We start from the raw sequence: 27,622 nt of genomic DNA, 5'->3' as shown, positions 1-27,622 counted from the left end.
GACATCCGACCTCTGGGCTCCAGAACTGTGAGGCGATATATTTCTGTTATTACAGCCACTCAGCCTGCGGCACTTTGTGATGACAAACCTAGCAGACTAATGCATTGGTCACCCCAGTGTCGGTTGATGAGTATCTGAGCAAACACCTCCTGTCTCTACTGGCTTGGAGCCAACACCCTTTGGGAATCCATCTATGAGGTCCGCATCCAGCCAAGGGGAAAAAATAGTGTTCCTTAGTAGGTGGACGTGCAATCTCCTTCCAACACGGCTGCCTCCTCCGCCATTTTCAACTCCCGCTTTTCCAGTAGACCAAGTTGAGTTGAACAAACTCAAGGTCACACCCCCAGTTCTCCAAGGAGGTCTTTTTAATCTTCTCTGGCTTGGCCCATTCCTAGGAAGTGGCAAAGAACACCCAGCCAACCAACATCTCTCTGCAGAGGACACTTTCTTCTCTTCTTTCTCAGTGTCCGCTCTGACGCAGGTGACAGATACGGGACGACAAAGCCAGTTTTGAGTTGGTCTCTATACGACCCACAAACCTCAATGGCTCAACACAATGCAAGCTTGTTTCTCGCTCATGTCTGGGGTGGAGGTGGGGGCTCCTTCTTGGTATTGATATATGTTTCTACCACTTTGTGGCAGGGGACTGCAGCATGGTGAATCATGCACTAGCTCTCAAATCCTCTACCTGGGAGTCACAAACATCAGTCACTTCTTACATTCCATTGGCCAAAGCATATGTAATCCACTTGCATGTAAATTTTACCTTTTAAAAAATAATCCCCAGGCCGGGCGCTGTGACTCACGCCTGTAATCCTAGCACTCTGGGAGGCCGAGGCGAGAGGATTGCTTGAGCTCAGGAGTTTGAGACCAGCCTGAGCAAGAGCGAGACCCTGTCTCTACTAAAAACAGAAAGAAATTATATGGACAGCTAAAGATATATATCAAAAAATTAGCCGGGCATGGTGGCTCATGCCTGTAGTCCTAGCTACTCGGGAGGCTGAGGCAGAAGGATTGCTTGAGCCCAGGAGTTTGAGGTTGCTGTGAGCTAGGCTGATGCCACAGCACTCTAGCCCGGCCAACAGAGCACATTGTCTCAAAAAAAAAAAAAAAATCCCCAACAATAATATGGAACTCTAGTAAATGATTCATATGCAAAAGTGTTTAAGGGTGAGACGGATGGCTAGTTTTAGCTTGCTCTGAAATGCATCAGAAAATAAGATGGCATGATGGACATAAGAAAGGATGGGCAGATGTGTGATAAAGCAAATGTAGGGAAATGCTAGCAGTTGTAGAATCCGGGTGGTGGGGCAGAGGGGGCTTGATATATGATCCTTCTGACATTCTTGGATGCCTGAAAAGTTTCATTAAAAATCATTAATGCAGGGCCTCACACTTGTAATCCTAGCATTCTGGGAGGCTGAGGCAGGAGGATTGCTTGAGCTCAGGAATTTGAGACCAGCCTAGACAACATAGCCAGACTCCATCTCTACAAAAAATAAAAAAATTAGCTGGGCATGGTGGTGCACACCTATAGTCCCAGCTACTCAGGAGGCTGAGGCAGGAGGATCCCTTGAGCCCAGGAGTTTGAGGCTGCAGTGAGCTATGATCACACCACTGCACTCCAGCCTGTGTCTCAAAAAAAGAAAACAAAACAAAAAAAAACCAGTTGATGGGATTATGAAAAAATAAATAAAAGAGGGGAAGCTTGTCTTTATCAGAGTTGACCATGTAACTTCTCCCAAAGAGTAGGATTAGTTCAACTCTCAGCACACCTTAGGTCCAAAAAGACACCATTACCACCCCCAATGTCATTAAACAAATAAAAACATTTGCTGCCCAACCCTGGTGACTGTTTGCAGTTGCTCCCAGGCTGTGGACCACCCATCCCAATGGAGAAGTCCTTCTGAGGCTATCAAAACACGGACCAGGTCACGAGACTCCAATGACCATCCCTGAGTTTTTCCGAGATTCGGTCAACCGATTCAGGATATATCCAGCCCTTGCATCAAAGAACGGCAAAAAGTGGGACATTCTGAATTTCAAGCAGTACTATGAGGCTTGTCGGAAGGCTGCCAGGTCCTTGCTCAAGGTAAATGTGTCATTCGCTCATTCATTTATTCAGCCATTCATTCAGAATAGGTAATACACGTATATACAGATGGTACAAAATGCCTAAGTTACCAAAAGGTACAGAGAATAATTAGTAAAAATTTTTTCTCTGATTCATGACCCTCAGCCACCTAGTTTCTCTCCATGGAGGCACAGCCATCATTGCCAGTTTTTTGTATGTCTTTTTGGGGAATAAATTATGTGTATATATTTTACAGTTTTTATATATGCAAATTTTTACATGCATGGTACCCTGCTATAGCCACAGTTCTGCACCTTGCTTTTGTCCCTTAACATAGAATCTCTATATATTAGCTAGTTACTGCTGCATAACAAATTATCCCCCCCAAAAAACATAGTGACTTAAAATGACAAGCATTTAATATTACCTAACAATTTCGGTGGATCAAGAATTTAAAAGCCGCTTGGAAGTTGGGTGGTTCTGTCTCTCATGAGGTTGCAGTCAAGGTGTCAGCTGGAGCTGCCTCATCTGAAGGCTCGACTGGGGCTTGAGGGTTCACTTACAAGGCTGGCTGTTGGCAGGGGCCTCAGTTCCTCATTCCATGGCTTTCTCTATAGGGTGGCTTGAGTGTCCTCACAGTATAGTAGCCAGTTTTCCCTAGAAGGAATAATCCAAAAGAAAGAGTGAACAAAATGGAAGCCACAGTTCCTTTTATAACCTAACCTCAGATATGACATACTCTCATCTCTTCCATATATTTTATCAGTTACACAGACCAACCCTGATATGATGTGGGTGGGGATTATACAAAGAACACAGATACCATGAGATGAGACTCACCGGAGGTGAGGGCCACCCTGGAGGCTGGCTACCCACACTCAGAGATCCTTCTGTATTGGGTCATTTTTTAAAAATTCAGGCCAGGAGGTGGTGGCTCATGCCTGTAGCCCCAGCACTTTGGGAGGCCAAGGTGGGAGGATTGCTTGAGGCCAGGAGTTCAAGACCAGCCTGGGCAACACAGCAAGACCCCATATCTACAAAAAAAATTTTAAAATTAGCTGGACTCAGTGGCTAGTGCCTGTAGTCCCAGCTACTCAGGAGGCTGAGGCAGGAGGATTGCTTGAGCCCAGGAGTCTGAGGTTACAGTGAGCTATGATGATGCCACTGCACTCTACCTGGAGCAACAGAGTGAGACCTTGTCTCAAAAAAAATAAACAAATACAGGAAATTAAACCTCACTGCCTCCTTCACATTAAGAAAAAAGAAGAACAAAAAAAAGAAGAAGGAAGGAAGCAAGCAAGCAAAAAGAAAGAAAAGAAAAGAAAAAGAGGAAAGGGGAAAAAAAGAACCACTCGCTGGGGCTGCGTTTCTTCTTGGCAGCCCCACCCTGCCACCATGTTGCTGTGGCTGGTTCATCTCTCCCAAAAGATGGTCCCATTTAGTCACATTCTTAGTTCCTGGAGTTGAAGGTTCCCCTCCTCCCCTAAACCTCGGCGATCTTATTAGAAACAAATCAGTCTATCTACACGTTAATAAACATACATTCTGCCCACAATGAACACAGACTTTTGGTCACTGAAATACTCGGTGGCTCATTCTAAAGCAACCACAGGCAGATGCCTTCCAAATGCTAACTTTCCCCTGAGGAACAGCAGGTCATTACCACCCTTGATCCCACAAAACTAAAAGAGTCGACAAAGTCGGAGGTTCCCAGAACCAAAGGGAGTTTCTCCCCCAAGGATGGTCACCGCTGCGTCTGAGCATCTGGTTCATCATAACCCCATTCAGAACAAGGCTGCATCTTTGTGCGATTTATCACCACAGTCTGATATCCTTCTTTGAGTACTTTTCTTTTTAAAAATAAAAATAAAGGCTGGGTGCAGTGGCTCACGCCTGTAATCCTAGCACTCTGGGAGGCCGAGGTGGGCAGATTATTTGAGCTCAGGAGTTCGAGACCAGCCTGAGCAAGAGCGAGACCCCCGTCTCTACTAAAAACAGAAAGAAATTATCTGGCCAACTAAAAAAATATATATAGAAAATATTAGCCGGGCATGGTGGCACATGCCTGTAGTCCCAGCTACTCGGGAGGCTGAGGCAGGAGGATCGCTTGAGCCCAGGAGTTTGAGGTTGCTGTGGGCTAGGCTGATGCCACGGCACTCTAGCCCAGGCAGAGCGAGACTCTGTCTCAAAAAATAAAAATAAATAAATAAAAATAAAAATAAAAATAAATTCACACCCATTAGGATAGTGGCTACTAAAAGAAAAAAAAAACAGAAAATAAGTGTTGGGGAGGGTGTGGAGAAATTGGAATCCTTGTAAACTGCTAGTGGGAATGTAAAATGGTGCAGCCCTGTGGGAAACAGTAAAGAGGTTCCTCAAAAGTTAAACACAGAATTATCATATGATCCAGCAATCACTTCCGGGTATTTGAAAGCAGGGATGTGAAGAGATCTTTGTACACCCAGGTTCATAGCAGCATTATTCACAATAGCCAAAAGGTAGAAACAACCCAAGTGTTCATCGATGGATGGATTAATAAACACAAAGTAGTCTATCCATACAATGGAATATAATTCATCCTTGAAGAGGAAAGAAATTCTGACACATCCTACGACATGGATGAAACTTGAGGACATCGTGCTCAGTGAAATAAGCCGGTCACAGGAGGACAAATCCTGTGTGACTCTGCTCACAGGAGGTCCCTGGAGTCGTCAGATCCACAGAGACAGGAAGTAGAGTGGTGGGTGCCAGGGGCTGGGGAGGGGGCGGGGAGTGAGTGTTTCATGGGGGACAGAGCTTCAGTTTGGGAAGACGAGAAAGTTCTGGAGATGGAAGGTGGTGATGGTTGCACAACAGTGTGAATGTGCTTAATGCTATTCAACTATTTACTCAAAATGGTTAAAATGAAAAAAAAAGAAAAAAATGTTTAAAATAGTAAATTCCATGTTATGTATATTTTACCACAATAAAAAAATAAAAATAAATAAACGCAGTGTTACGTAGAGGGAGGCACTCAAACCTCAAAATAGTCGCAAAGATATCGGGCCCCATATTTTGAGCTCAATGCTGTCCTCCCCTCCCCCACAACACTACTTCGAAGTCTATTTTCACACATCCTAATGATCTAACATGTCTGTGTTTATGTTTTCTGTTTGTCTGTTTTTTCCTTCCCAGCTGGGCTTGGAGCGTTTCCACGGAGTTGGCATCCTGGGGTTTAACTCTGTGCAGTGGTTTATTGCTGCCCTTGGCTCCATCTTAGCAGGGTAAGGCCATTGGCTTGGTCCACTGTGAGTATTGACCGATGAGCTGCCACCCTGAGCCTGGCAGCCCTGGGCTGGATCAGTTTGAGATGCACACAGGAATTTCACACGGAGCTCCAGCTTAGGAAGACGGACAGACACCCAAACAAGTCGCAAACTAGTATATACACTTAAGATCTCATCTTTATTTGTATATTTATGTATGCATAGATAGAAAAATAAGGAGGACTACTTATCAAAATGTTAATAGTTGCTATTTTTGGCAGGTGGATTATGGGAAACAATCACTTTCTCACAGCGATTATGTAAGACTCAGGTCATCATGAAAAAATAATAAAAGCAAAATACTGGTTTCCTTTTGGACTACTAATTCTACTTCTGGGAATTTTACTTAAAGAAACAAAACCAAAACCTGAGTATAAGGATTGCAGAAAAAAGATGCTTCTTGCAAGTGTTATTAGTGAAGGAAAAAAAAAATTGGCAACTACCTACATGTCCAGCAACTGGGGCTAGAACCGTAAGATGCCTCCTGGATGGAATATTGGGCATTGTTTTGAAATAAGGGCTCTGAAGAGTACACGTTAAGCATTTTTGATGTTGTAAGAAGTGACAAAGCAGGTATCAAAATATTTATACACTGTTTGTTTACAACTATGCTTAAAATTAAAAATAGCAACTATAATATACCAACTGTTACCTACATGAGATGATAATAAAATATGATAATATAATCACAACAACAGTAGCAGCATTAACAGCCAAGAAACAATTGAGGGAGTTGACTGAGCAATCAATGGGCTTGCTGCCTGGTGTGCATAGACACCAATCCTATGTCACTGGCTTTTGAGAAAAAAAAATGCTTCATTGCAGGTCAGCTGCAAGGAGACAGGAGGAAACACTCAAACCTATCTCCCCAAGCCAGGGGCTGGATTGGGTTCCATAAGCATAGGGTAATGAGGCATGATCTGATTGGCTCTCACAAAGAGATGATACCAGGAGGCATGATCTGATTGCCAACTGTATATTCATATGGCAAAATAAATCAGCCTTGATCCCTACCTCACACCATCTGCAAAAATTAAATTCAGATGTATTATAGACCTAATCATAAAAAAAAAAAACAACTCTAGGCCATGGACAGAGGCTCATGCCTGTAATCCTAGCATATTGGGAGGCCAAGGCAGGAAAAGCCCTTGAGCTCAGGAGTTCAAGACCAGCCTAAACAACATAGGGAGACCCCATCTCTACAAATAACAGAAAAATTAGCCAGGCATGGTGGCATGTGCCTGTAGTTCCAGCTACTTGGGAAGCTGATGCAGGGGAATCGCTTGAGCCCAAGAGATTGCAATGAGCTATGATTGCACCACTGCACTCCAGCCTGGGCAACAGAGTGAGACCTTGTCTCAAAAACAAAACAAAACAAAACAAAAAAATCAAACTCTAAAGTTTCAAGAGAAAAGAAAACACAGGATAATATCTTCACAACCTGGGGGTAGCCAAAGTTTTCTTAGACAGGCCACAGAAAGCAAAATTATTAAAGAAAAGTTGATGAATAGGGCTTCATTAACATTACAAACTGCTCATTAAAAGACACCAATAATAAAATGAACAGGCAAACCACAGACTTGGAGAAAATATTCATAAAACTTGAATCTGACAAAGGACTGTTATCTAGAATATACAAAGAAATCCTACTCAGCAATAAAAAGACAAAGAAAAAATTTGAAGGGGCAAAAGACTTGAACAGAAATGTCACAAAGGAATGTAGCCAATAAGCACTTGTAAAAATGCTCAATATCATTAGTCATTTGGAAAATGCAAATTAAAACCACAACTGGACGCCACTGGCAAGAACAGAAGACTGTGAATAAAGGGCACAGGTGGCTGAGTTGAGGGTTCGAATCTCAGGTCTAATGATCACTTGCTGTGTAACCTTGAACAAGCAAGTTCACTGCCCTTGCCCTTGTTTTTCCTCATTGGTAAAATGGGGTGTTTTGAGTGTTCCATGACCTGTTGTCATGACGACATCATAGGAGCTGCCATTCCCATCATCATCATCATCATTTTTGTCGTCTTCATCCTTGCTAAGTTGGGAAGGATGGGAAGCTGGTGGGGAGGCTACAAGCTGAGAACTTACCTGCAAACCTTTCCTCTCCCCTTACTTTCCAAGCCATTCTCACCTTAAGGTGTGTGTGGGCACACACCTGAATGTGTTTTCTTTTCCCAGGGGCCTTTGTGTTGGTATTTATGCCACCAACTCTGCTGAGGCTTGCCAATATGTCATCACTCAAGCCAAGGTGAACATCTTGCTGGTAGAAAATGATCAACAGTTACAGAAAATCCTTTCGGTAAACCTCTACCTGATACTGCTCGCCAAAGTCACCTGGGGTACCTCAGGGCTCTGGTCAGGTGTCCTTGTGCTCCCAGGTAGATGCTAATGAAAAGATGGGGTGGTGGAGTTTGCCCCATACATGGGTTCAGCAAGAGACCTCCACGATCACACTGGTGTTATCTGGTGAAGCTACATTTCTGGGGAGCAGAATGGAGTGGGACAGTTTAATTTCCAATTCATATTAATTTAGTTTACTATTCAGACTCAATTTTTAAAATGTGTTTATGTATTATTTTATATGCATCCCACTACTGAATTTTTTTTCTTTCTTTTTTTTTTTCTTTTGTTTGAGACAGGGTCTCACTCTGTCACCCAGGCTAGAGTGCAGTGGTGTCATCATAGCTCACTGCAGCCTCAAACTCCCGGGCTCATGTGATCCTCCTGCCTCAGCCTCCCAAGTAGCTGGGGTTATAGGCTGGTACCACCATGCCAGGATGATTTTTTCTACTTTTTGTGGAGATGGGGTCTCTATATGTTGCTCGGGCTGGTCTCGAACTCCTGGCCTCAAGCCACTCTCCCACCTCGGCCTCCCAAAGTGCTAGGATTACAGGCATGAACCACTGAACCTGGCCTGATTATTTTTCTTTTAGAGGTTTGATTATCTCAAGCTTGTGCTCCTTGTAATTGTCTTCATTTCTGAATGCCTTTGTCTTTCTCTTCTCTTCTTTCTAAGTTCTACCATTCCCTGTTTCACTTTTTCCTGGCGTCATGCTCTTTCCTGAGTGCTTGTATGTTTGCTTTGTGTTCTTCCTTTCTAGCTATTTTTGCTTCATTACATTTTCACTTTTGTGTTGGAATACTGGGTTACAATTTTCTTTTGCTTTGTGCTGAAATTTTCAAGTGAGTTTTCTTCGTGTAATGTGAAATTTGGTTCCTTTCTTATTTTTTTTTCTTGTAATATCTTGGTATGGATATCATAGAAACCTTTTTGATTTCTCATGTGGGTTTGAATGAGCTGTTGTTTCCTGAATCAGCTTTTGGTAGGAGGATCCTGAGAGAAGGGGAATCCTTGGGAGCAGTGAGCCTAGAGGACTAGATTCATTCATCTTTCAGCTCAAGACCCCTGACACAGTTTCTTTAATATCTTATTTCACTACTTGGAGTCACAGATTTCTTCTCTTTTTTTTTTTTTTTGAGACAGAGTCTCGCTCTGTTACCTGGGCTAGAGTGCCGTGGCGTCAGCCTAGCTCACAGCAACCTCAAACTCCTGGGCTCAAGCAATCCTCCTGCCTCAGCCTCCCGAGTAGCTGGGACTACAGGCACGTGCCACCATGCCCGGCTAATTTTTTTCTATATATATTTTTAGCTGTCCAGATAATTTCTATTTTTTTTAGTAGAGATGGGGTCTCACTCTTGCTCAGGCTGGTCTCGAACTCCTGACCTTGACCGATCCTCCCACCTCCACCTCCCAGAGTGCTAGGATTACAGGAGTGAACCACCTCGCCTGGCCAGATTTCTTCTCTGAGACATCCGTGTAGTTGAGATGTGTCTTGCCATGGGCGGCATTGTCTGATCACTGTCAGCCACATGTTTCTCCACATTTTAGCACCTCTGAAATTAGGCCACATTTTTCACATGAAATCCTACACATTGTGCTGCCAGAATCCTTTTAATTCCTACTTCAGGAATTCAGGAAGGAATTCCTCATTCCTGACCTCCAGCCTGGAGTTTTTCAAAAAAATTACTTTTTTAAATGATGCTTCTGTGGTCCCATGTCATGCCTGTTTGTCCTATGAGCAGAACATACCATGAGGTAGTGGGCAGTGAATGGGTTGGGTCCTTCTACTTCTCTCTGGAAAATTCTTGTCCAGCTGCTACACAGGCATCTGTCACCTTCTCTCCACTGAACGCCAGAGGCATGGGTGTAATTAGCATAATGGATGCTGCAAGTGACTTCTTCATTGGATGGGCTAAGAAATGTGATAGAAGCAGCCTCCTTCTTTGACACCTTATGGTTGTAGGTATGTGAGTAGAGGGCTCTGAACCTGCCCAGGTTCCAGCCACCTTCATGGAGGACTTTTGATGCCTGACTCCAGCTAAAAGGTTAGCCGCGTGGTGCAAGGTCCTGAGAAAAGACTTCCTTCAGCTCACCAACCAGGATCCACAGTTCTGTGCAGCATGATTCGCTCTGAGACGTGTTGTCTCCTGGAGGCTGTCGTCTACATCCACCTTCGACTGTCCCGAGACTACTGATACAGGCCGCAAACAACCCAGCGGTCCTGACGCCAGGTCATTTTGAGTCAGTCGAGAGAAAGAGCAACGTTTTACAGCATGAGCAGGGGAAAGGAAAGAGGCTGGAGCTGCTGCAGGAGAGAGCTTAGGGCTCCCTCCCAGCTGCAGTCAGGCTTTGCCAGGGCTGAGCTGCCATGAGGCCCACAGAGAACTTTCTTTCAGATTCCACAGAGCAGACTGGAGACCCTAAAGGCGATTGTCCAGTACAAGCTGCCGATGAAGGAGAACAATAACCACCTGTACTCTGTGAGTGTGGGACACCGGCGCGGGGGCAACGGGAGGGCGGGGCCTCGCAATGAAAGTGGGCGTGGCCTTTCGAGGGCCGTGGGAGGTGAGCTAGGGGAGGGGTAGGGCCTGGCAACAGAAGTGGGTGGGGCCTTGCCAGGGGCAAGTGGGCGGGGACTTTCAAAGGACGTGGGAGGGAGCAAGGGGAGCCTTTGGGTCATTTTTTTCTTTTCTGGCATGAAGGGACTAATTAATGGGAAGGTGTCTATCCTGGTTATTTATTGCTGTGTAACAAATCATCCCCCAAACGGGTGGCTAAACACAACAATCGTTTTGTTGCTAATTTTTTTGAGAACGTTAAGGTAATTGAAAAATATACTGAAAAATTGAAAATTAGATGTGCTAAAATTCACATTATTTTAGGTTTAAATATTTTATTTATACCCAAGCCAGAATTTATTATAATTTTACTTTCCTGGCTTTAATAGATGCGAAGTCCTCCATTATATTTTTATTCAAACCATTACCACTTTAAAATATGTAAAAAAATATGTATGTAGGGGTCAGGTGCAGTGGCTCACACCTGTAATCCCAGCACTCTGGGAGGCCAGGGCGGGAGGATCGCTTGAGGTCAGGAGTTTGAGGTTGCTGTGAGCTATAACAATGCCACTGCACACTACCCAGGAGACAGAGTGAGACTCTGTCTCATAAATAAATAAATATATAAACAAACAAATATTTTGTGTATACACAAGCCAGAATTTACTATAATTTTACTTTCCTGGCTTTAATAGTTGCAGCCTTATCAATACTATTTTTATTAAAATCATTGACCATGGCCGGGTGCGGTGGCTCATGCCTGTAATCCTAGCACTCTGGGAGGCCGAGGCAGGTGGATTGCTCGAAGTCAGGAGTTCGAGACCAGCCTGAGCAAAAGTGAGACCCCGTCTCTACTAAAAATAGAAAAAAAATTATATGGCCAACTAAAAATCTATATAGAAAAAATTAGCCGGGCATAGTGGCGCATGCCTGTAGTCCCAGCTACTCGGGAGGCTGAGGCAGCAGGATCGCTTGAGCCCAGGAGTTTGAGGTTGCTGTGAGCTAGGCTGATGCCACGGCACTCATTCTAGCCTGGGCAACAAAGCGAGACTCTGTCTCAAAAAAAAAACAACAACAAAAAAACCATTGAGCACTTAAAACTATGTAAAATTACATACATAGGGGTGCAACTATGTCCTTTTGCTGCAGTTTCCACTATGGCTTGGACCCAACAGCCCTGTCACAACCTGTCTCTATTTAAAACTGACTTATCATGTGCCAACTAGTGTTCTCAGCATATTACACATATTAACTCTATTATTGCTGCTTCGAACAGCCCAAGGAGTTGGGTCTCAATTTTACAAACTGAGGCATGGGGCGCTTAAGTGGTCTGTTCCAAGGCGACAGAGCAAGGAAGTGGCAGAGCTGGAAGCAAACATCCTAGGGCTTTTGTAAGAGGGGTGGGGACTGGCACATCCTTTCTCTTGCTGGCAATCGTGCTTTAGGAGAGGCTGGTAGGATGAGGTCTGATCGCAGAAGGGGATTCCTGGCCGTCTCCTCACCCTCTGCTTGTCATTTCTGTCCACAGTGGGATGACTTCATGGAACTTGGCAGTAGCATCCCTGACACCCAGCTGGAGCAGATCATTGAGAGCCAGAAGGCTAACCAATGCGCGGTGGTCATCTACACTTCAGGGACCACAGGCCACCCCAGGGGAGTAATGCTGAGTCACGACAATGTAAGCCACAGTCCCTTCACTCCAGAGTGGTGGCCTTCAGGCTGTTTTTGTTCCTGGCCTCCAGGGGCAGGGTGGCATATAGGGGTCTAGCACGCAGTGGCTCCTTCCCTAGCAGGTGCTAGAAAGTCATGTGGTCACTTCAAAGGGAGCAGCGTAGTGCAGGGGTTGACATCAACCGACTCTGGGGGAGACCCAGGTCCAACGCCTGAGTCTGTGATCTTGAGTGAGACATGTAACATCTCCAAACCTCAGTTTCCTCAACTGTGAAATGGGAGTGATAGAACAGTCCTTGCCTTGTGGGTTGTTTTGAAGCTGAAAAAAGTTAATATTTGTAGAGAGCTCAGAATCGTGTTGGATAATAAAATAAGTATGTGGACAACCAGTGTGTATGTTCTGTGTTTCAGGGAGAGGGATCCAATGGAAGTTGCTTTTTTTTCTTTTTTTTTTGATTGCTTAAGGTCGGCTGCTTGTTGGAGACAAACTTACCCATGTATGGGCAGAGTCTGAAACAGATGGTAATTAAGATCACTCTTGTAAAAGAACGAGTGGAATCCATGCCCAGGCGTGGTGGCTCACACCTAATCTCACTGCTTTGGGAGGCAGAGGCAGGAGGATTGCTTGAGGCCAGGAGTTCGAGGCTGCCGTGAGCTATGATTCCACCACTGCACTCCAGCCTGGGTGACAGAGTGAGACCCTCTCTCCAAAAGTAAAATAAAGTAAAACCCTAGAAAATGCAAACTTATCTAGAGTGACAAAAAGCAGGTGGGTTGTTGCCTGGAAAGGAGCAGGCAGAGGCAGGAGGAAGCTTTTTGGGGGGGTGGTTAATGGATACATTCACTATCTTGATAGCCGTGGTGGTTTCATGGGTGTAGACACATGTCAATATGTGTCAAATTGTGCACTTGAAATATATGCAGTTTATTGCATGTCAGTTGTACCTCAATAAAGCTTTTTTTAAACAATGAAAGACGGTAACAGTAACCGTTTATTGCATGCACACTGCTTGCCAGGCACTATTCTGAAGGTTTTATGCTTAGTAAGTCCTCTCTGCGAGTCCACCCATTTCCTCTGGCAGATGCTGTTCTACTGATGAGGAAACTGAAGCCCACAGAGGGCTTGCATGCCCAAGGCCACGCAGTGAGCAACGGGACAGAGCCAGCACTTGAACGCAGGCAGGCTGGGCTCTGCAATCCACACTTTTACCTACACTGTAGATCCATGTGGCTAATGTATGTATAAAGATGTCCAGAGATGCCCTAGTAAACATCCAAAAGCCAGTTGCAGAACCGGACACAATGCAATTTTTGTTAAAAACCAAAAAATGACAGCAAGTGATAGGCACGTGTGTAAGTTGCAAAAGCAGAAAAATGCCTGGCAGAGTATGCACACCACAGACAATGAGGGTTCCTCTCTGTGAGTCAGCAAGATTGCTTTTTTTTTTAATTGCCTTTAGATATGGGGTCTTGGTGTGTTGCCCAGGCTAGTGTGCAGTGGCTTCACAGGTGTGATCCTAGCTCACTGCAGCCTCAAACTCCTGGCCTCAAGCTATCCTCCTACTTCAGCCTCCCAAAGTGCTGGGACCACAAGCGTGAGCCGTCACACCCATCCTGCATTTCTCATTTTAACATGAATCCAGCCGTTTCCAAACACTGTCTCCTTCCTGCTGAATTCTCTTCCTCCTCCCGAATCTTAGCTCAAGACCTCTTGGAGGTTTTCTGATTCTTCTACAACTACTGTGTTACTCTCACAATACCTGTTTGAGAAAGATAGTGTACCAGGAATTAAGGTCTATAAGTAAATTGAAACCCAGCTTCCTGTACCATTGGATGCATTAATATAGTTTTCTATAATAACAAGGAAAGCAGGTGTCAAAAAATCATAGGAATAAAAAAAAAGTTCAGACATCACAGGAGCCCTTATAAAGAAACTAGCCTGGACTCAACTGTAAGATGCAAGATACAGAAAAAGCATTTAGGGTCCAGCCCACACCATCACTCCCATGAACCTGTGCAGTCACCTCTGCTCTATTCAGCCCCTCCTGCTTTCACTCCCACAATCTGTTCTTCCCACAGCAGCCACCAGGGGGCGCCTGTGAACACTGAGTCAGGTCTCGTCCCTCTGCCGACAGCTCTCCATAGCTCCCACCTTACTGGAAGTCAAAGCCCAAGTCCTCCCCGAGGCCCACCAGGCCCTCCACGACCTGCCCCATCTCCTTCCTCCCCTTCCCCTCTCCCCCTCTCTCCCTCTTCACTTTGCTCCAGCCACATGGGCCTCCTCACTGTGCTTCCAACACACCAGGCATGGTCCTGCCCCAGGGCCTTTGCATGGGCTGTTCCCTTTGGAGGGAGTTCTCTTCCCCAAATAACCACACAGCTTGCTTATTCACCTCCTTCGGGTCTCCGTGCAAATGTCACCCCCTCACTGAAGTCCTCCCTGACTTCCACCTTTGAAATAGCAAACAGCAATAAACTATCCCATTACCCCCTAATCTCCATCTAGCTACTTTTTTCCTTCCCTAGCATTTCTGACACTGATATTGTATGTTCACTTATTATATGTTCAAGAGCATCAGCTCCCCAAGGGCAGGGGCTGTTTTATTTACTATTGTATCTGCAGTCCTGGTGGGCAGAATTGATCCACTTTTGGGGAATGAATGAATGGAAGAAATCTGATTGCAAAGGATCGTCTCCCTATCCTGACTAGTGTTTATGCTTCTAGTGGCTTCATGTCTGGTGAGATATTCTCCTAGCATAGGGCTTTATAAGCAGATACCCTGGAGTGAGACTGCCTGTGTTTGAATCCTAGCTCTTCCATCTGCTGGCCATGTGACCATGGACAAATTCCTTAACTTTTCAGGGCCTCATTTTCCCTATCTTTAAAATAGATACAAGAATGGTCCCTACCTCTTGGAGTTGCTATGCAGATTAAATTATTTAATATACTGGTCAGTTATGCTATTGCTGCCTAACAAAACACCCTAGGACTTAGCAGCTTACAGCACCAACAGTGTATTATTTCTGGGTCTGGAATTTGGACAGGGCTCAGCAGGGTGTTTCTTCTGCTCCACACAGCATTAGCTGGGCTTACTCAACTGCATTCAGTTGGTGCCTGGGCAGGGCTGGAGAGTTTAAGAAGGCTTTACTCATGTGTCTGGTTCCTCGGTGCTCCTCCGTGAAGCTGCTCTGGGTGGCTTGGGCTTCCTCACAGCATGGTCGTTGAACTTCTTAGCACGGCAGCTGGCTCCTCCCAGAACAAGTGCCTCCTGAGTCTAAGGCCGAGGCTACTGGTCTATTAAGGCTCAGTCCTGGAATTTACACAATGTCACTTCTGCTCCATTCTGGTGGTCAAAATAAGTCACTGGACCAGCCCTGTTTCAAAGGAAAGAGAAATAGATTCCACCTCAGAATGGGAGGGGTGGCAGAGAATTGGCAGCTGTCTTTAATCTACCACATATACATTAAATGCTTAGAACAATGCCTGGCATATAGTAACCTACATCAAGGATAGCTATTTGTATCATTTTTATCATCATCATCTTTATAGTAAGAAGGTAAAGCTAGTCCTATATTCCCACCATAGATCAACATTCCAAAGATAAACACATTTTAATATTAACCCCTCACCAAAATGCCACAAGGTAAATCATCCCCTTTTACAGATGAGAAAACTGAGATTCAGATGGGGGAAATGATTTGGCCAAGGTCACAGAGTCAGGATCTGAACCAGGAGTGTCTAAATGATTGTACATCATAGTCTACATATACCAAGCCCCTTCCCTCAACAAACAAGTGCTGGGTTCCTTGGACCCCAGGCTGTAAAGACAGACCCCATCCTGGATCTCAGGAAGACAGGGAATGAACAAACAAAGCCATTCAGGTTGTGGTAAGTGGCACATGGAGACTTACACAGACAGCAGCACCTTCAGCTGAGTGGTGCGAGATGGCCCTTCTAAGGAGGTGACTGACATTTGAATTGAGACTTAACATTCAAAATGTAGCCAGCCATGGTGGAGTGGGGAAAAAAGCTGGAGGAACAGCATTCAAAACAGAGGGAACAGCCAGTGCAAAGATCCTGAGGCTGGGCCATACCTACTGTATTAGAGGAACAGCAAGGCAGTCTGTGTGGCTGGATTAACAATGTAACTGTGCACCACAGGTGTAGGACACCAGTGAGAAATAGAGATGGTGAAATTAAAGGGACATTAAAGATTTATATTAATATCAAGGTATGCATTGGAGAAAGAAAAACATGAATATGCTAATTGCTTGGGTGTTTATGTGATGGGATTATGGGTAGTAGCCTTTTTGTTTGACAATATTGGTTCCGTAGTTTTATACTGCACATGAGAATCCTCTGTTCTCCCACTTCACAGATGAGGAAATAGAGGCCACGAGGGATTTTAAGCAAATAGTCCAAGGTCTAACAAATGGTGGAGTCAGAATCTGATTCTGGGACTGTTACTGAATCCTTCAGTTTTCTTAGTTCCCAGGAAGACATTCTGAATCTCTCATTGGACCCAAGTGGGGGTCTGCAAACCACCCCACCCCAAAGCTGCCAGCTGGGTCTTGCAGCTCTTGCTAGCCTCGGACAAGTTAGTTAATCACGCCGTGCCATCTGTAAAATAGGGAGAATGGTTAGTCACTGACCCTCGGGTGTTATGATGGGAATTAAATGAGTCCATGTTTGCAAGGTACCAGAACGGTGCCTGACATGTAGGAGGTGCCTTGTAAGTGTTTGCTAAATACATACACTCAAAATGGCCAAGGGCAAGGCACCAATTGTCCTTTGTGTTCTAGATCACGTGGATGGCAGGGGCAGTGGCAAAGGACTTCGAACTGGCCGAGAAGCGGCAGGTGGTGGTCAGCTACCTCCCCCTCAGCCACATTGCGGCACAGATGCTGGACATCTGGATACCTATAAAGATTGGGGCGCTCACATACTTTGCTCAGCCAGACGCTCTCAGGGTAAGACTGAGTGATGATCTGGGACCCTGCTGCATCCTCTAGGGTTGCCTGGGTGAGTGGATGGTTGTTCATTCATTTGACAAATGTTTTTTTGGGATCCCCAGGTCTGAGGGTATTTTCTCTGCCCTCATCTTACATTCCATATAGCAGCATTAAAAACAGCTGACCACATTCTTTTAGTTTTTACCTTTATCCAAGTCAGAGCATCCATGGATGGTTGTGTACACTGAACACTGAACAACCCAGAACAGAGATGGAAATGGTGTTGAAAGTAAAGTGTGTGTGTACATGTTTTTTTTTTTTTTTTTTTGAGACAGAGTCTCACTCTGTTGCCCGGGCTAGAGTGCCGTGGCGTCAGCCTAGCTCACAGCAACCTCAAACTCCTGGGCTCAAGTGATCCTCCTGCCTCAGCCTCCTGAGTAGCTGGGACTACAGGCATGAGCCACCATGCCCGGCTAATTTTTCTATATATATTTTTAGCTGTCCATGTAATTTCTTTCTATTTTTAGTAGAGACGGGGTCTCGCTCTTGCTCAGGCTGGTCTCGAACTCCTGAGCTCAAACAATCCACCTGCCTCGGCCTCCCAGAGTGCTAGGATTACAGGCATGACCCACCATGCCTGGCCCATGTATTTTTTTTTTTTAAGTCAGTATCCTCAATCCAAAAAGCTCCAAAACCCAAGATTTTTAGCAGTAAAGTCTGACCTAAACTTACATGACCATAACTGTGGTCTTCATTTTATCCCACTTATTGGGAACATGCAGATATTTTACTGCAGAAATATTAATGTGATGGACTTTCCCACATGCCACCGGGAGAGCCATATAACAGATGTAATATGCACTGTATTACCTTTAGGAAGTCCAGAGAATTCTGAATTCCAAACCACATCCAGCTCCAAGGGTTTGAGATAAGGGAGTTTGGACCTGTTTTGAAAAACATCAGTGTCCTGACTTACCCCCTAGAGGCAACCTCTTTCACATATTTAAGAGATTTCTTGTGGCATTTGCCTGTAGCATTCTGAATATGTGATACCACCTCTTCTTGATTTATCCACTTTGAAATATTCTCTACTACTTTTCTATTGTGCTGGGTGACAATTTTGTCCTCTTCTTCCCCCTTCTCCACTCATTTTCCCTTCTCCATTCTCTTCAATGTAAATCAGTCTCAGTTAACTGAGCCAAGTAGTGTACTATAGGATCACATTTCCTGTTTGGTCCAGCTTTTTGTTTTTCCCAGAGTTAACAGTTGCTTTTCTTTTTTAATTTGGTGATTTTTTTTTTCATATCTGTCCAGTTGCTCCATGTGATCTGTCATGTGCTTATCAATATTATCCAAATGCTCAATTAATTATTCATTGCATTATTATTTTTTTCTTTATCCTCTGTCCTGAGCTGGACAGGTAGTTACTTTAGCTTGACCTAGGTTGGGTCCCCTAGAAGCAAAATGTGAAATGGAGATATTTTGTGTGTGTGATTTACTGAGGGGAGACTGTCAGGTGACAATGGTAAAGGAAATGAGGGGAGCAGGATAGGCCAGAGGAAGAAAGCAAGAAAGGTTGTAGATTCAGCTGGATTGTAACCTCAGACTGATCCCACAGGAAGTTCTGAGGCATGAGTGGCACCACAGTGTTGTCTCACTTTGAGGCAAAGTGGCTGGGCCTTTGTACCTCATCTCAGATAGTCATTGGCTGCAGGCTCATGTACCCATGGGGGAGCATGGCTTCCCAGGCATTTCTGAGTAAGAGCGGTTCTCTGGAAAAGAGGGAACTGTGCATAATTAGGGATGTGGATAGGACATCAACAGCACATTCTACAAGCTGCCATGTAGGGCTATCCCTTCTCCCCTGCTTCTGGGCTGGGTCCCCTATTTTCTGGGGTCTTTGCTGTCTTTGGGGGATTATTCTTTCATTTTTCTGGACACTATCCTTTGGTAGGTTTTTCAGAGTAACTATGTGAGAAAAAAAAATCTACTTTGTGTATGTCTGGACCTTTGCAAACTTAACAGAGCCAGGAGAGACCTCTGGAATTTAGCGCCCCCTGCTACACTCTCTGAACTAGCTGCCTATTACTGCCACAGCAAATGACCACAGAGTGGCTTACAACAACATCAATTCATTAGCTTAACAGTTCTGGAGACTGGTCCAAAATGGATTTTACTAGGCTAAAATCAAGGTGTCGGCAAGGCTGCATTCCTTCCGGAGACTCTTGGAGAAAAATCCATTTTCTTGCCTTTTCCAGGTTGTTTTTTTTTTTTTTTTTTTTTTTTTTTTGAGACAGGGTCTTACTCTGTCGCCTGGGCTAGGGTGCAGTGGCATCATCATAGCTCACTGCAACCTCCAACTCCTGGGCTCAAGTGATCCTCCAGCCTCAGCCTCCCAAGTAACATAGCTGGCATTACAGGTGTGAGCCAGTACACCTGGCTCTGTTTTTTAATATTATTATTATCGTTATTATTGTCATTCCTAGTGGGAGTGAAGTGATATTTCATGACTCTAATTTGCATTTCCCTAACAATTAATTATGGTGAGCATCTTTTCATGTGCTTATTGGCTGTTTGTGTATCTTCTTTGGAGAAATGTCTGTTCAAATATTTTGCCCATTTAAAAATTTGGTTGCACATCTAATCTTATTGTTGAGTTTTAAGGGTTCTTTATATGTTCTAGTTACAAATCCTTTATCAAATTTATGATTTGCAAATACTTTCTCCCAGTTCTGCGGCTTGTCTTTTTGTTTTCTTTTGAAGTGCAAAAAGTGTTTAAATTTGATAAAGTCCAATTTATTTATTTTTTTATTTTATGTTCTTGGTATCATATCTAGGAAATCTCTGCCTACTCTAAAGTCACAGACATTTTCTTCTATGTTTTCTTCTATAAGGCTTTTAGTTTTAGCTCTTACATTTGGGGCTACAATCCATTTTGACTTATTTTTTTGTGTTTGGTGAGAAGGCGCTCTCTCTATGTCTCTCTCTCTCTCTCTCTCTCAGATGGATATTTTTCTCCCCACGGAACTTTCTTGGCACTTTTGTTGAAAATCAATTGATCGTAAATTTAAAGTTTTCTTTCTGGATCTTCTACTCTGTTCCATTAACCTGCAAGTCTATCCTTACACCAAAACTGTACTGACTTGATTACACTAGCTTTACAGTAGAATGACCCACTTTGTCCTGGTTTGCCTGGGACATTCCCAGTTTTAAAACTGAAAGTTCCAAATTTCAGGAACTCCTCCAGTTCTGTGTAAACCAGGACAGTTGATCACCCTACTTTATGATAAATTTTAAAATCAGGTAGTAAGTCCTCCAATTTTTTTTCCCTTTTCCAAAAGTGCTTTGGCTATTCTAGATCCTCTACCTTTCTATATAAATTTTCAAGATCAGCTTGTCAGTTTGTATGAAAAAGCCTGCCTGCATTTGAATAGAGATTGCATCGAACCCATACATTAGTTTAGCAGAGAATCTTGCATCCTTTTTAATGATTGCATAATATTCTGCCGCATGCTTGGACAATTTCTTTAGCTAATCCCCCATCATTGAACAGATAAACTGTTTTCATTCTGTTACAAAACAATGCCACAAAGAACATCTTGAATGTATTTGTGTACTTGAGTCTTTCACTCAACTAAATTCCTTCACCCGCAGAAGGGAGGTTGCCAGGGTGTCGATAAATTTAAAATGTTGATTTAAACGTTTAAATTTAAAATGTCGATAGTACCGCCATGTTACCTTCAAAAAATATTTTACAAGTATATGCTCTTCATCAAATTCCCAGAGAGAGTACAAAAATCTGATTGGCCACTGGCCAGCCAATGGGATTGTCTCTCTTGGATCAGGAGCCCACTCTGGCCCAACCAGCAAAGGGATGTTCTCTTGGGCAGAGTTGGACATTTCTGGTCCACAGAAGCCACCGCTGTGTCTAACCCAGCTCTGTCCCACGCAGGGCAGCTTGTTAAACACTCTGCAGGAGGTAAAGCCTACCATCTTCATGGGGGTGCCCCGAATTTGGGAGAAGATGCATGATACGGTCAAGGAAAAGAGTGCCAAGTTTTCCAGCTTGAGGAAGAAGGTGTTTTTATGGGCAAGATCCACTGGCATGCGGATCAACACAAAAAGGATGGTGGGGTAGGCAGAGGGTCCCGAGGGCTGGGAGGGTGGTGGGTGAGGAGGCCCAACCTCCTCCAGCTGGGTCTCATCATCCCTTTCGGATCGATGGCATTCTTATTCGCAGGCAACGTGAGAACACCGTGAGCTACCGCATGGCTAAGAGGCTTGTGTTCAGCCACGTCAAGAGCTCCCTGGGCTTGGATCACTGCCACATTTTCACTAGCGCGGCTGCCCCTCTCACCGAAGAGACCGCCGAGTTCTTTCTAAGCTTGGACATACCTATAAGCGAGATATATGGGATGAGCGAGACCTCTGGGCCCCACACAGTATCCACACAAAATAACTACAAGTTTCTAAGGTACTGGCCTCTTGGGCAATCCTGGGTCCTCCAGTTACATGAGGTCAAGGGGACAAGGATGTGTGGGTGGGCCAGCCTCTGGGCTAAGAGAATCCTGAGTTGCTCTCTCCAGAATTCTCAGGTTTCCAGCCTCCAAGCCCCAGATCTTCCTGACTTTCTCCCAAGTTCAGCTTATTTCAGGCTGCAGGCTTAAACCCAAGAGCACTCAAACCCTAAGAATACCAAAGGCAAGTTCAACTCGAGTCCGACAGCCAGGTTCCTTCGCAGTCTTCTGGTTGTGTCTCTCCCTGACCCCTTCCCTGCCACCACATTGGAAGTCTGGCTTCCTGCTCGTGCTTGGGGCTCTCCAATGATCCAGCTTCCAACTGCCTTTCTCAAGACCCAGCCGAGGAAGCAAAAAATAAGTTAAATTTCCCTAATCTGGCAAAAACATCTCCTGCCTTTTTCTTTACCTCCCAGGGGACCTTAGCGCCTCAATATCTCCCCCTCTGCACTCCATTATCCCAGCTGGATCTGTTTTCTGCACAACCCAAAGGCCCAACGATAGTTTTTCTTCAAAACCAAAGAGTGGTCCTTCCCTAAAAATAAATGATGATGTCCCACCCCTAAAAGAAAGGCATAAATTTTTTTTATCTGTAAATATTTTTTCCAATAAGTAATACATGCACATGTCCAAAAAAAAAAAAAAAATCAAAAGGGGCCAGGCACAGTGGCTCTCGTCTGTAATCCCAGTACTTTGGGGGGCCGAGTGGGGAGGACTGCTTGAGCCCAGGAGTTTGAGGCCAGCCTGGGCAACACAGTGAGACCCATCTCTACAAAAAATATAAGAAAATTAGCCAGACATGGTGGCACATGGCTGTAGTCCTAGCTACTTGGGAGGGTGAGGAGGGAGGATCCCTTGAGCCCAGGAATCTGAGGTTACAGTGAGCTATAATTGTGCCACTGCACTCCAGCTTGGGTGACAGAACTAGACCCTGTCTCAAAAAAATTTTTTTCTCAGATATTTAAAAGTTATCTGTACTTCCTTTTATACGAACTGACTATATTACTGTCCATTTTAAAAATTATATTATCAGTCCCGCTTCCTCTATTGTTGATTTGTTGGCACTATTTACATATTAGGAAAATCAGCCCTTTGTCTTTCATATGAGTTACAAATACTTTACCCCCAGGTTTGTCGTGGGTATTTTGATTTTAGTTAAGGTGTTTTTTGCTGTGTAGAAATTTGTGACCTTTACATGGTTGAATTTATCAATCTTTGATGGCTTCTGGATTTTTCCACATTCCTAGAAAGCCTTCAGTGGGGAAGTTGCAAGGAGGCTCTTTGTAAGTTCTGAATTTCTCAGGCCTGCCTTCTTTTTTCGTTTGTTAACCGAGGGAATTCCTATACTTAACCCTAACACCCCTGGCCCTTCTAGCTACCAATGAAAGAGAGATCTCAGCAACACAAAGAGAGGATGCTTCCTGGTCTGCATCCTAAAACTGCCCCCATGAATGTTATCTCTAGAAATAAGGAGTCTTTAGGAACCTAGGTTTTAAACAGTGCCATTCGGTTTTATGGAAGTAACTTTAACCTCTAAACAGATTCTAATGGATCGTGTTTCTTAAAATCAGCTGTCATGGTCATCGCATGGAGATCTACATATCCATTTTGAAAAGGTGGGGAGGTTTTGTTGCTGTCCTTAAACCAGAAGCACTTTTTCCTTCTCCCATATATGTGGAGATTTAAACAAACAAACAAACAAACAAAACCCAGCCTACAACACTGCTGGGTTTCCCAGTTCACAAAGTATTTGGGAACCCAATTCACTAAATCAAACACTTCAGCAAACACCTCCTTATGTCCACGCGTCCTGGAGAGGGAGCAGCTCCAGCCCACACCAACTAATCAGGATCGTTAGGAGCCTGGACTACAGATCTGGACAGAGCTGGGTGGGCGACTTTGTTTCTCTGAGCCTCGGTTTCCCCGCTCTTGTCCCCCCGCAGCTGCGGCAAGATCTTGACTGGGTGTAAGAACATGCTGCTCAAGCAGAACAAGGATGGCGTTGGGGAGGTCTGCATCTGGGGCAGGCACGTCTTCATGGGCTACCTGGAGAGTGAGGCTGAAACGCTTGAGGTCTTCGATGAGGAAGGCTGGCTGCATTCTGGGGACCTGGGCCAAATGGACAGTCATGGTTTCCTCTACATCACCGGCTGCATCAAAGGTACCAGGGGCAGAGGGCGGGGTGCTGGGCCCCATGTGGGCCTCCTGCAAGCAGGCCCACCCTGAACATTTACGGGCCTGGCACACCAGCACAAACAGGCCATAGTTTCCCAATCCCTGATGGAGAGAATTTGGCACTTTTTAACTCAAACCCATTAAAAAAACCCAAAAAACTGTTGGCTCAACATAACTGAAAAGTCCAAAAGGGCTTCAGGCATGGCTGGATCCAGGTGCCAAAATGACATCACAAGAACTTTCTTTATCCTTTTCTTACTGAGTTTTCCTCTGTGCTGATGCTATTCTTAAAGAGGCTTTTCCCATCTGGTAGCAAGAAGGCTGCCAATGTCTCACCTCTAACCCCCAAAGGGACTAGAGTGTGTTATTCCCAATATTTTTAGCAAAAGTTTCAGGCCTGACTCTCCTTGGATCCTTTTGGGTCAAGATCCCCCTCAGAATGAACCACTGTAGGGGGTGAAGTATGCTCACTGGTCAGAGCTGGTCACATCCTCGCCCCTGCGTCCATCCCACCCAAACCACATACGTTAAACAGTGGAGGGCAGTTCCCTAAAGAAACATCAGGGTGTTCCAAGAGGGAGTTACACCATAGATGTCCACTGCACGGTCATGCTGATTATCATCACTGCTGTGACAACTGCAGTGAAGGTCACTTTGTGAGATCCTGGGACAAGGTGGAGAGGGTTTGGGTGGGACACAAACAGGCCAGCATCTCAGGATGAAAGAACTGTGACCAACAGGCCTGGGGCAGGAGGAAGCAAAGTTTAGAGACTGGGGGAGACTGCTTCAGGGCTTGCCAAAATTAGGGATGCTGCATATGTTCCTGCAGATCAGACTGGAATTTGATTCTGTTGGGGTGGGCAAGTGATGGAAAAGCAAGAAACAGAGACAGCGTGTGGCCCAAAAGGTTTCACTGTCTTTCAAGGAAGATGTCTTGGAGGAGACTAGAACAGGGCATGGGGGTGGGGGGGGGGGGGCGGGCAGGAAACAGGCAAGGAGTTATTAAGATGCCATCTTAGTAGGATGCACAAGACTTCAACCCTTGGCGGGATGTTGAAGCAGACAGGGGAAGAGGGGCACGTCCTGTGTTTCTGGGGTTTTCTAGGTGAGTGTTGGCTTGGCCATGCCAGCATCAGCCCTTCTGATCTTCAAAGGGGTGGGGGTTTTGCATTGTCCTGGCTGGACACGTATCGAGCCAAGCTCTGTTCCAGAACTCCTCATCACTGCCAGCGGTGAGAATGTGGCCCCCATTCCCATTGAGAACTTGGTGAAGAAGGAAATCCCCATCATCAGTAACGCCATGTTAGTGGGAGAAACGGCCAAGTTTCTGAGCATGTTGCTGACGCTTAAGGTAAGCGTGGGTTTGCTGTCCTCTGGGGACTCTCTGTGCCCGGCCCTGCCCCAGTGTGGGGAAGGTGTGCATGTGGGGTTCTAGACCCACTTCTTGGTCTTCAGGCCTTGGGGGCGGGATGGGGGTTGTCCAGGGAGCATGCGTGGTGACAGCGGTGGCCCGGGGCAGTGTGACGTGGATCGGAGGACTGGAGAACCTCTAGACCACCTGAACGTGGAGGCCATCAACTTCTGCCGGAAGCTGGGCAGCAAGGCCTCCACTGTGACGGAGATCGTGAAGCTGCGGGACCCCCTGGTCTACGCAGCCATCCAGCAAGGCATAGACTCTGTGAATGAGAAGGCCATTTCCAATGCGCAGAAGATTCAGAAGTGGGTCATCCTGGAGAAGGACTTTTCCATCTATGGCGGAGAACTAGGTGAGTGGCCTTGGCATTGGGAGGCTGGTCCCTTGCTGGCATCTGGGGCCACATGGGCTCTAAGGAGAGGTGCCCAACAGGGAAGATTTTAGAATTCCAGAGGTAAAAGGAAGAAAAAAAAAAGAGAGGTGCCCTTTTCCAGGGGGTCAGAGGGTCTATGGGACCAGCCAGGGATTGGGAGATGGATGCTGCCACCCTGACCACACACACACATGGTCCCTTCTCTCCAGGACAGCCATGTCCCCCCACTCTGGGAACAAAATCCAAACTCTTTATCTCTTTCACACTGTTCCTGCAGCTCTCTGGGCATAGTCCAACCACAGGGCCTTTGAACCTGCTGGTTCCTCTGTCTGTAATGCCGCTCCCCCTCACTTCCTTGCCTGGATGGTTCATTCTCATTGTCCAGGTCTCACCCTACCGGCTACTTTCCCAGAGCAGCCTTCCCTGACCATGCTGACACTGTTAAAATTTCACCTATATAGCTTGCCATCACCCCCATTCTACCAGCTTGTCTTCTTGCCTCTAGAATGCATCAGAATCTGAAATTATCTTCTGTATGAGTTTATTTGTTTCTCTCCCCCTCCAATGAAGGAAGGGCTCACTCCAGGGTGGGGGTTCCTGAGTTCTATCAAAGTCCTTTCCTTGGGGGCCTGGTGGCTCACACCTATAATCCCAGCATTTTGGGAGGCTGAGGCAGGAGGATCGCTTGGGGCCAGGGGTTCAAGACCAGCCTGGGCAACACAGCAAGACCCCACTTGTACAAAAAATTAAAAAATTGGCTGGGCATGGTGGCATGCACCTGCAATCCCATCTACTCTAGAGGCTGAAGCATGAGGATCTCTTGAGCCCGGAAGTTTGAGGCTGTAGTGAGCTATTTTCACAACACTGCACTCTAGCCTTGGAGACAGAAAGAGACCCCTTTGTGTCTTTAAAAAAAAAAAATCCACAAATTCTGTCTCCACGCTAGGCTGTGCATTGAATGAGTCCAACAGAGAGCTCCTGTGTGTGGCAGGCAGGTCTGTGAGCGGAACTGCAGAGGCCACACACATACAGAGATCAGGGAAATGACTGGTCCCTTCAGGCCCCAGTCTTTTTATCTGTAAGTTGGAAAAACAGTCCTTGTGGAGTTGTCTGAGACACTTTGGTAGAAATCCAAAGCTCCTGGTGACTCAGAGGCTATGAACTGTCCTGGGTTGTGGGGCAGACAACTCCCAAGTTCAAGTCTTGATTCCACCATGCACTTGCAGGGTAATCTCAGAGTAAGTGGCCCTCTTTAAACCTCAGTTTCCTAACGTGTAAAGTATGGGTGGGCAAGGCAGTTGAGATGGCGACTGATGTCCCTCTTCCACTGGGTGCACGGTCCATATCAAGGGCTCTCCACCTACCAGCTCACAGAATCCTCATCACAGCCCAAGGACACTACGGAAGTTCTATCATCCACATACACCAATGGCAAAAGCAACACACTCAAAAAGTTGATGGCAGCACCAGCCACCCAGCCCAGCCCTAACACCAGGACCCTGTTGCCTGGACATGCACACGGCATGTAGAATTTCCTTTCCTCTCCACAACTGATTTCTCCTTTCTCAATAGGTCCAACGACAAAACTTAAGAGAAATTTCATAATCCAGAAACACAGAAGGCTAATCGATAACTTCTACCACTGACTACTTTCGTGGAGCTGCTCTTGGCTGTCCTGATGGTGAGCTTCAGTTGCTTGGCTTTGCTAGGCTGTGCGTTGAATGAGTCCGACAGAGAGCTCCTCTGTGTGGCAGGCAGGTCCGTGAGCGGAACACACAGAGATCAGCTGCGGTGGGTTCTGGGTGGCGTCTGGCCTCAACTCATGCTCTCTTTACCAAGGTCATGGTACGGTGTGCAAACTCTTTCACAGTTAGCCACCGTGTCGTTAGCTCTGCTTCCTGCCTTTTCTACTTCACCCTAGGAGGCAGGGGGCAACCTCCTATCCAGGACCAGAGATTTTCATTAAACACACAAATGTTTCACTGTGGCTTATTTGGAGAAGGTCTTTTCTCAGCCACCTTGGTGGGGGAAGTTCTACTTGCCAGAAACCCAAGGAATGAGGTGTGTTGGCTCATTACAGAGATGGTCAGGGATGCAGACTTGAATTCCACTCACCCACCATTTCTCCTCTCCTTTCCTGCAAGACATGCACAAGGAGCCTCCAACACCACAAACTGCTGATAGTTTTTTTTTTTTAATTTAGCTAGATGCATGGTACAGGCAGGCAGAAAATAGAA

General features: G+C 45.5%; 1 protein-coding gene and 1 long non-coding RNA gene across 5 annotated transcripts in view; one reads left to right on the top strand and one right to left on the bottom strand.

Annotated features, from left to right (window-relative positions):
* LOC123636213 overlaps window positions 1–27,622 on the bottom strand; it is a 42,806-nt gene that overhangs the window by 8,752 nt on the left and 6,432 nt on the right. For 3 of the 4 annotated variants that reach the window (XR_006734420.1, XR_006734431.1, XR_006734425.1), the window contains exons 2-3: window positions 15,053–15,328; window positions 2,502–2,731 (exon numbers count right to left, since the gene is read on the bottom strand). This is a non-coding gene — a long non-coding RNA (uncharacterized LOC123636213). Of the gene's footprint in view, window positions 1–1,920; window positions 2,732–15,052; window positions 15,329–27,622 lie in introns of those variants that run through there. The other variant, XR_006734414.1, reaches the window with a different exon arrangement.
* ACSBG2 (acyl-CoA synthetase bubblegum family member 2) lies at window positions 1,931–27,031 on the top strand. The gene is made up of 12 exons (XM_045548833.1): window positions 1,931–2,092; window positions 5,249–5,337; window positions 7,562–7,682; window positions 10,121–10,204; window positions 11,811–11,960; window positions 16,757–16,924; window positions 20,859–21,040; window positions 21,147–21,380; window positions 23,367–23,584; window positions 24,810–24,949; window positions 25,118–25,364; window positions 26,958–27,031. Exons 1-12 carry the CDS (start codon window positions 1,946–1,948, stop codon window positions 27,029–27,031), a joined length of 1,854 nt encoding a protein of 617 aa, XP_045404789.1. The 5' UTR covers window positions 1,931–1,945.

Source organism: Lemur catta, chromosome 1 (genome assembly GCF_020740605.2).
Source record: "Lemur catta isolate mLemCat1 chromosome 1, mLemCat1.pri, whole genome shotgun sequence".
Taxonomy (NCBI): domain Eukaryota; kingdom Metazoa; phylum Chordata; class Mammalia; order Primates; family Lemuridae; genus Lemur; species Lemur catta.
Note: the sequence above shows the minus strand (reverse complement) of the source record. Positions and strands in the feature narration are given on the sequence as shown.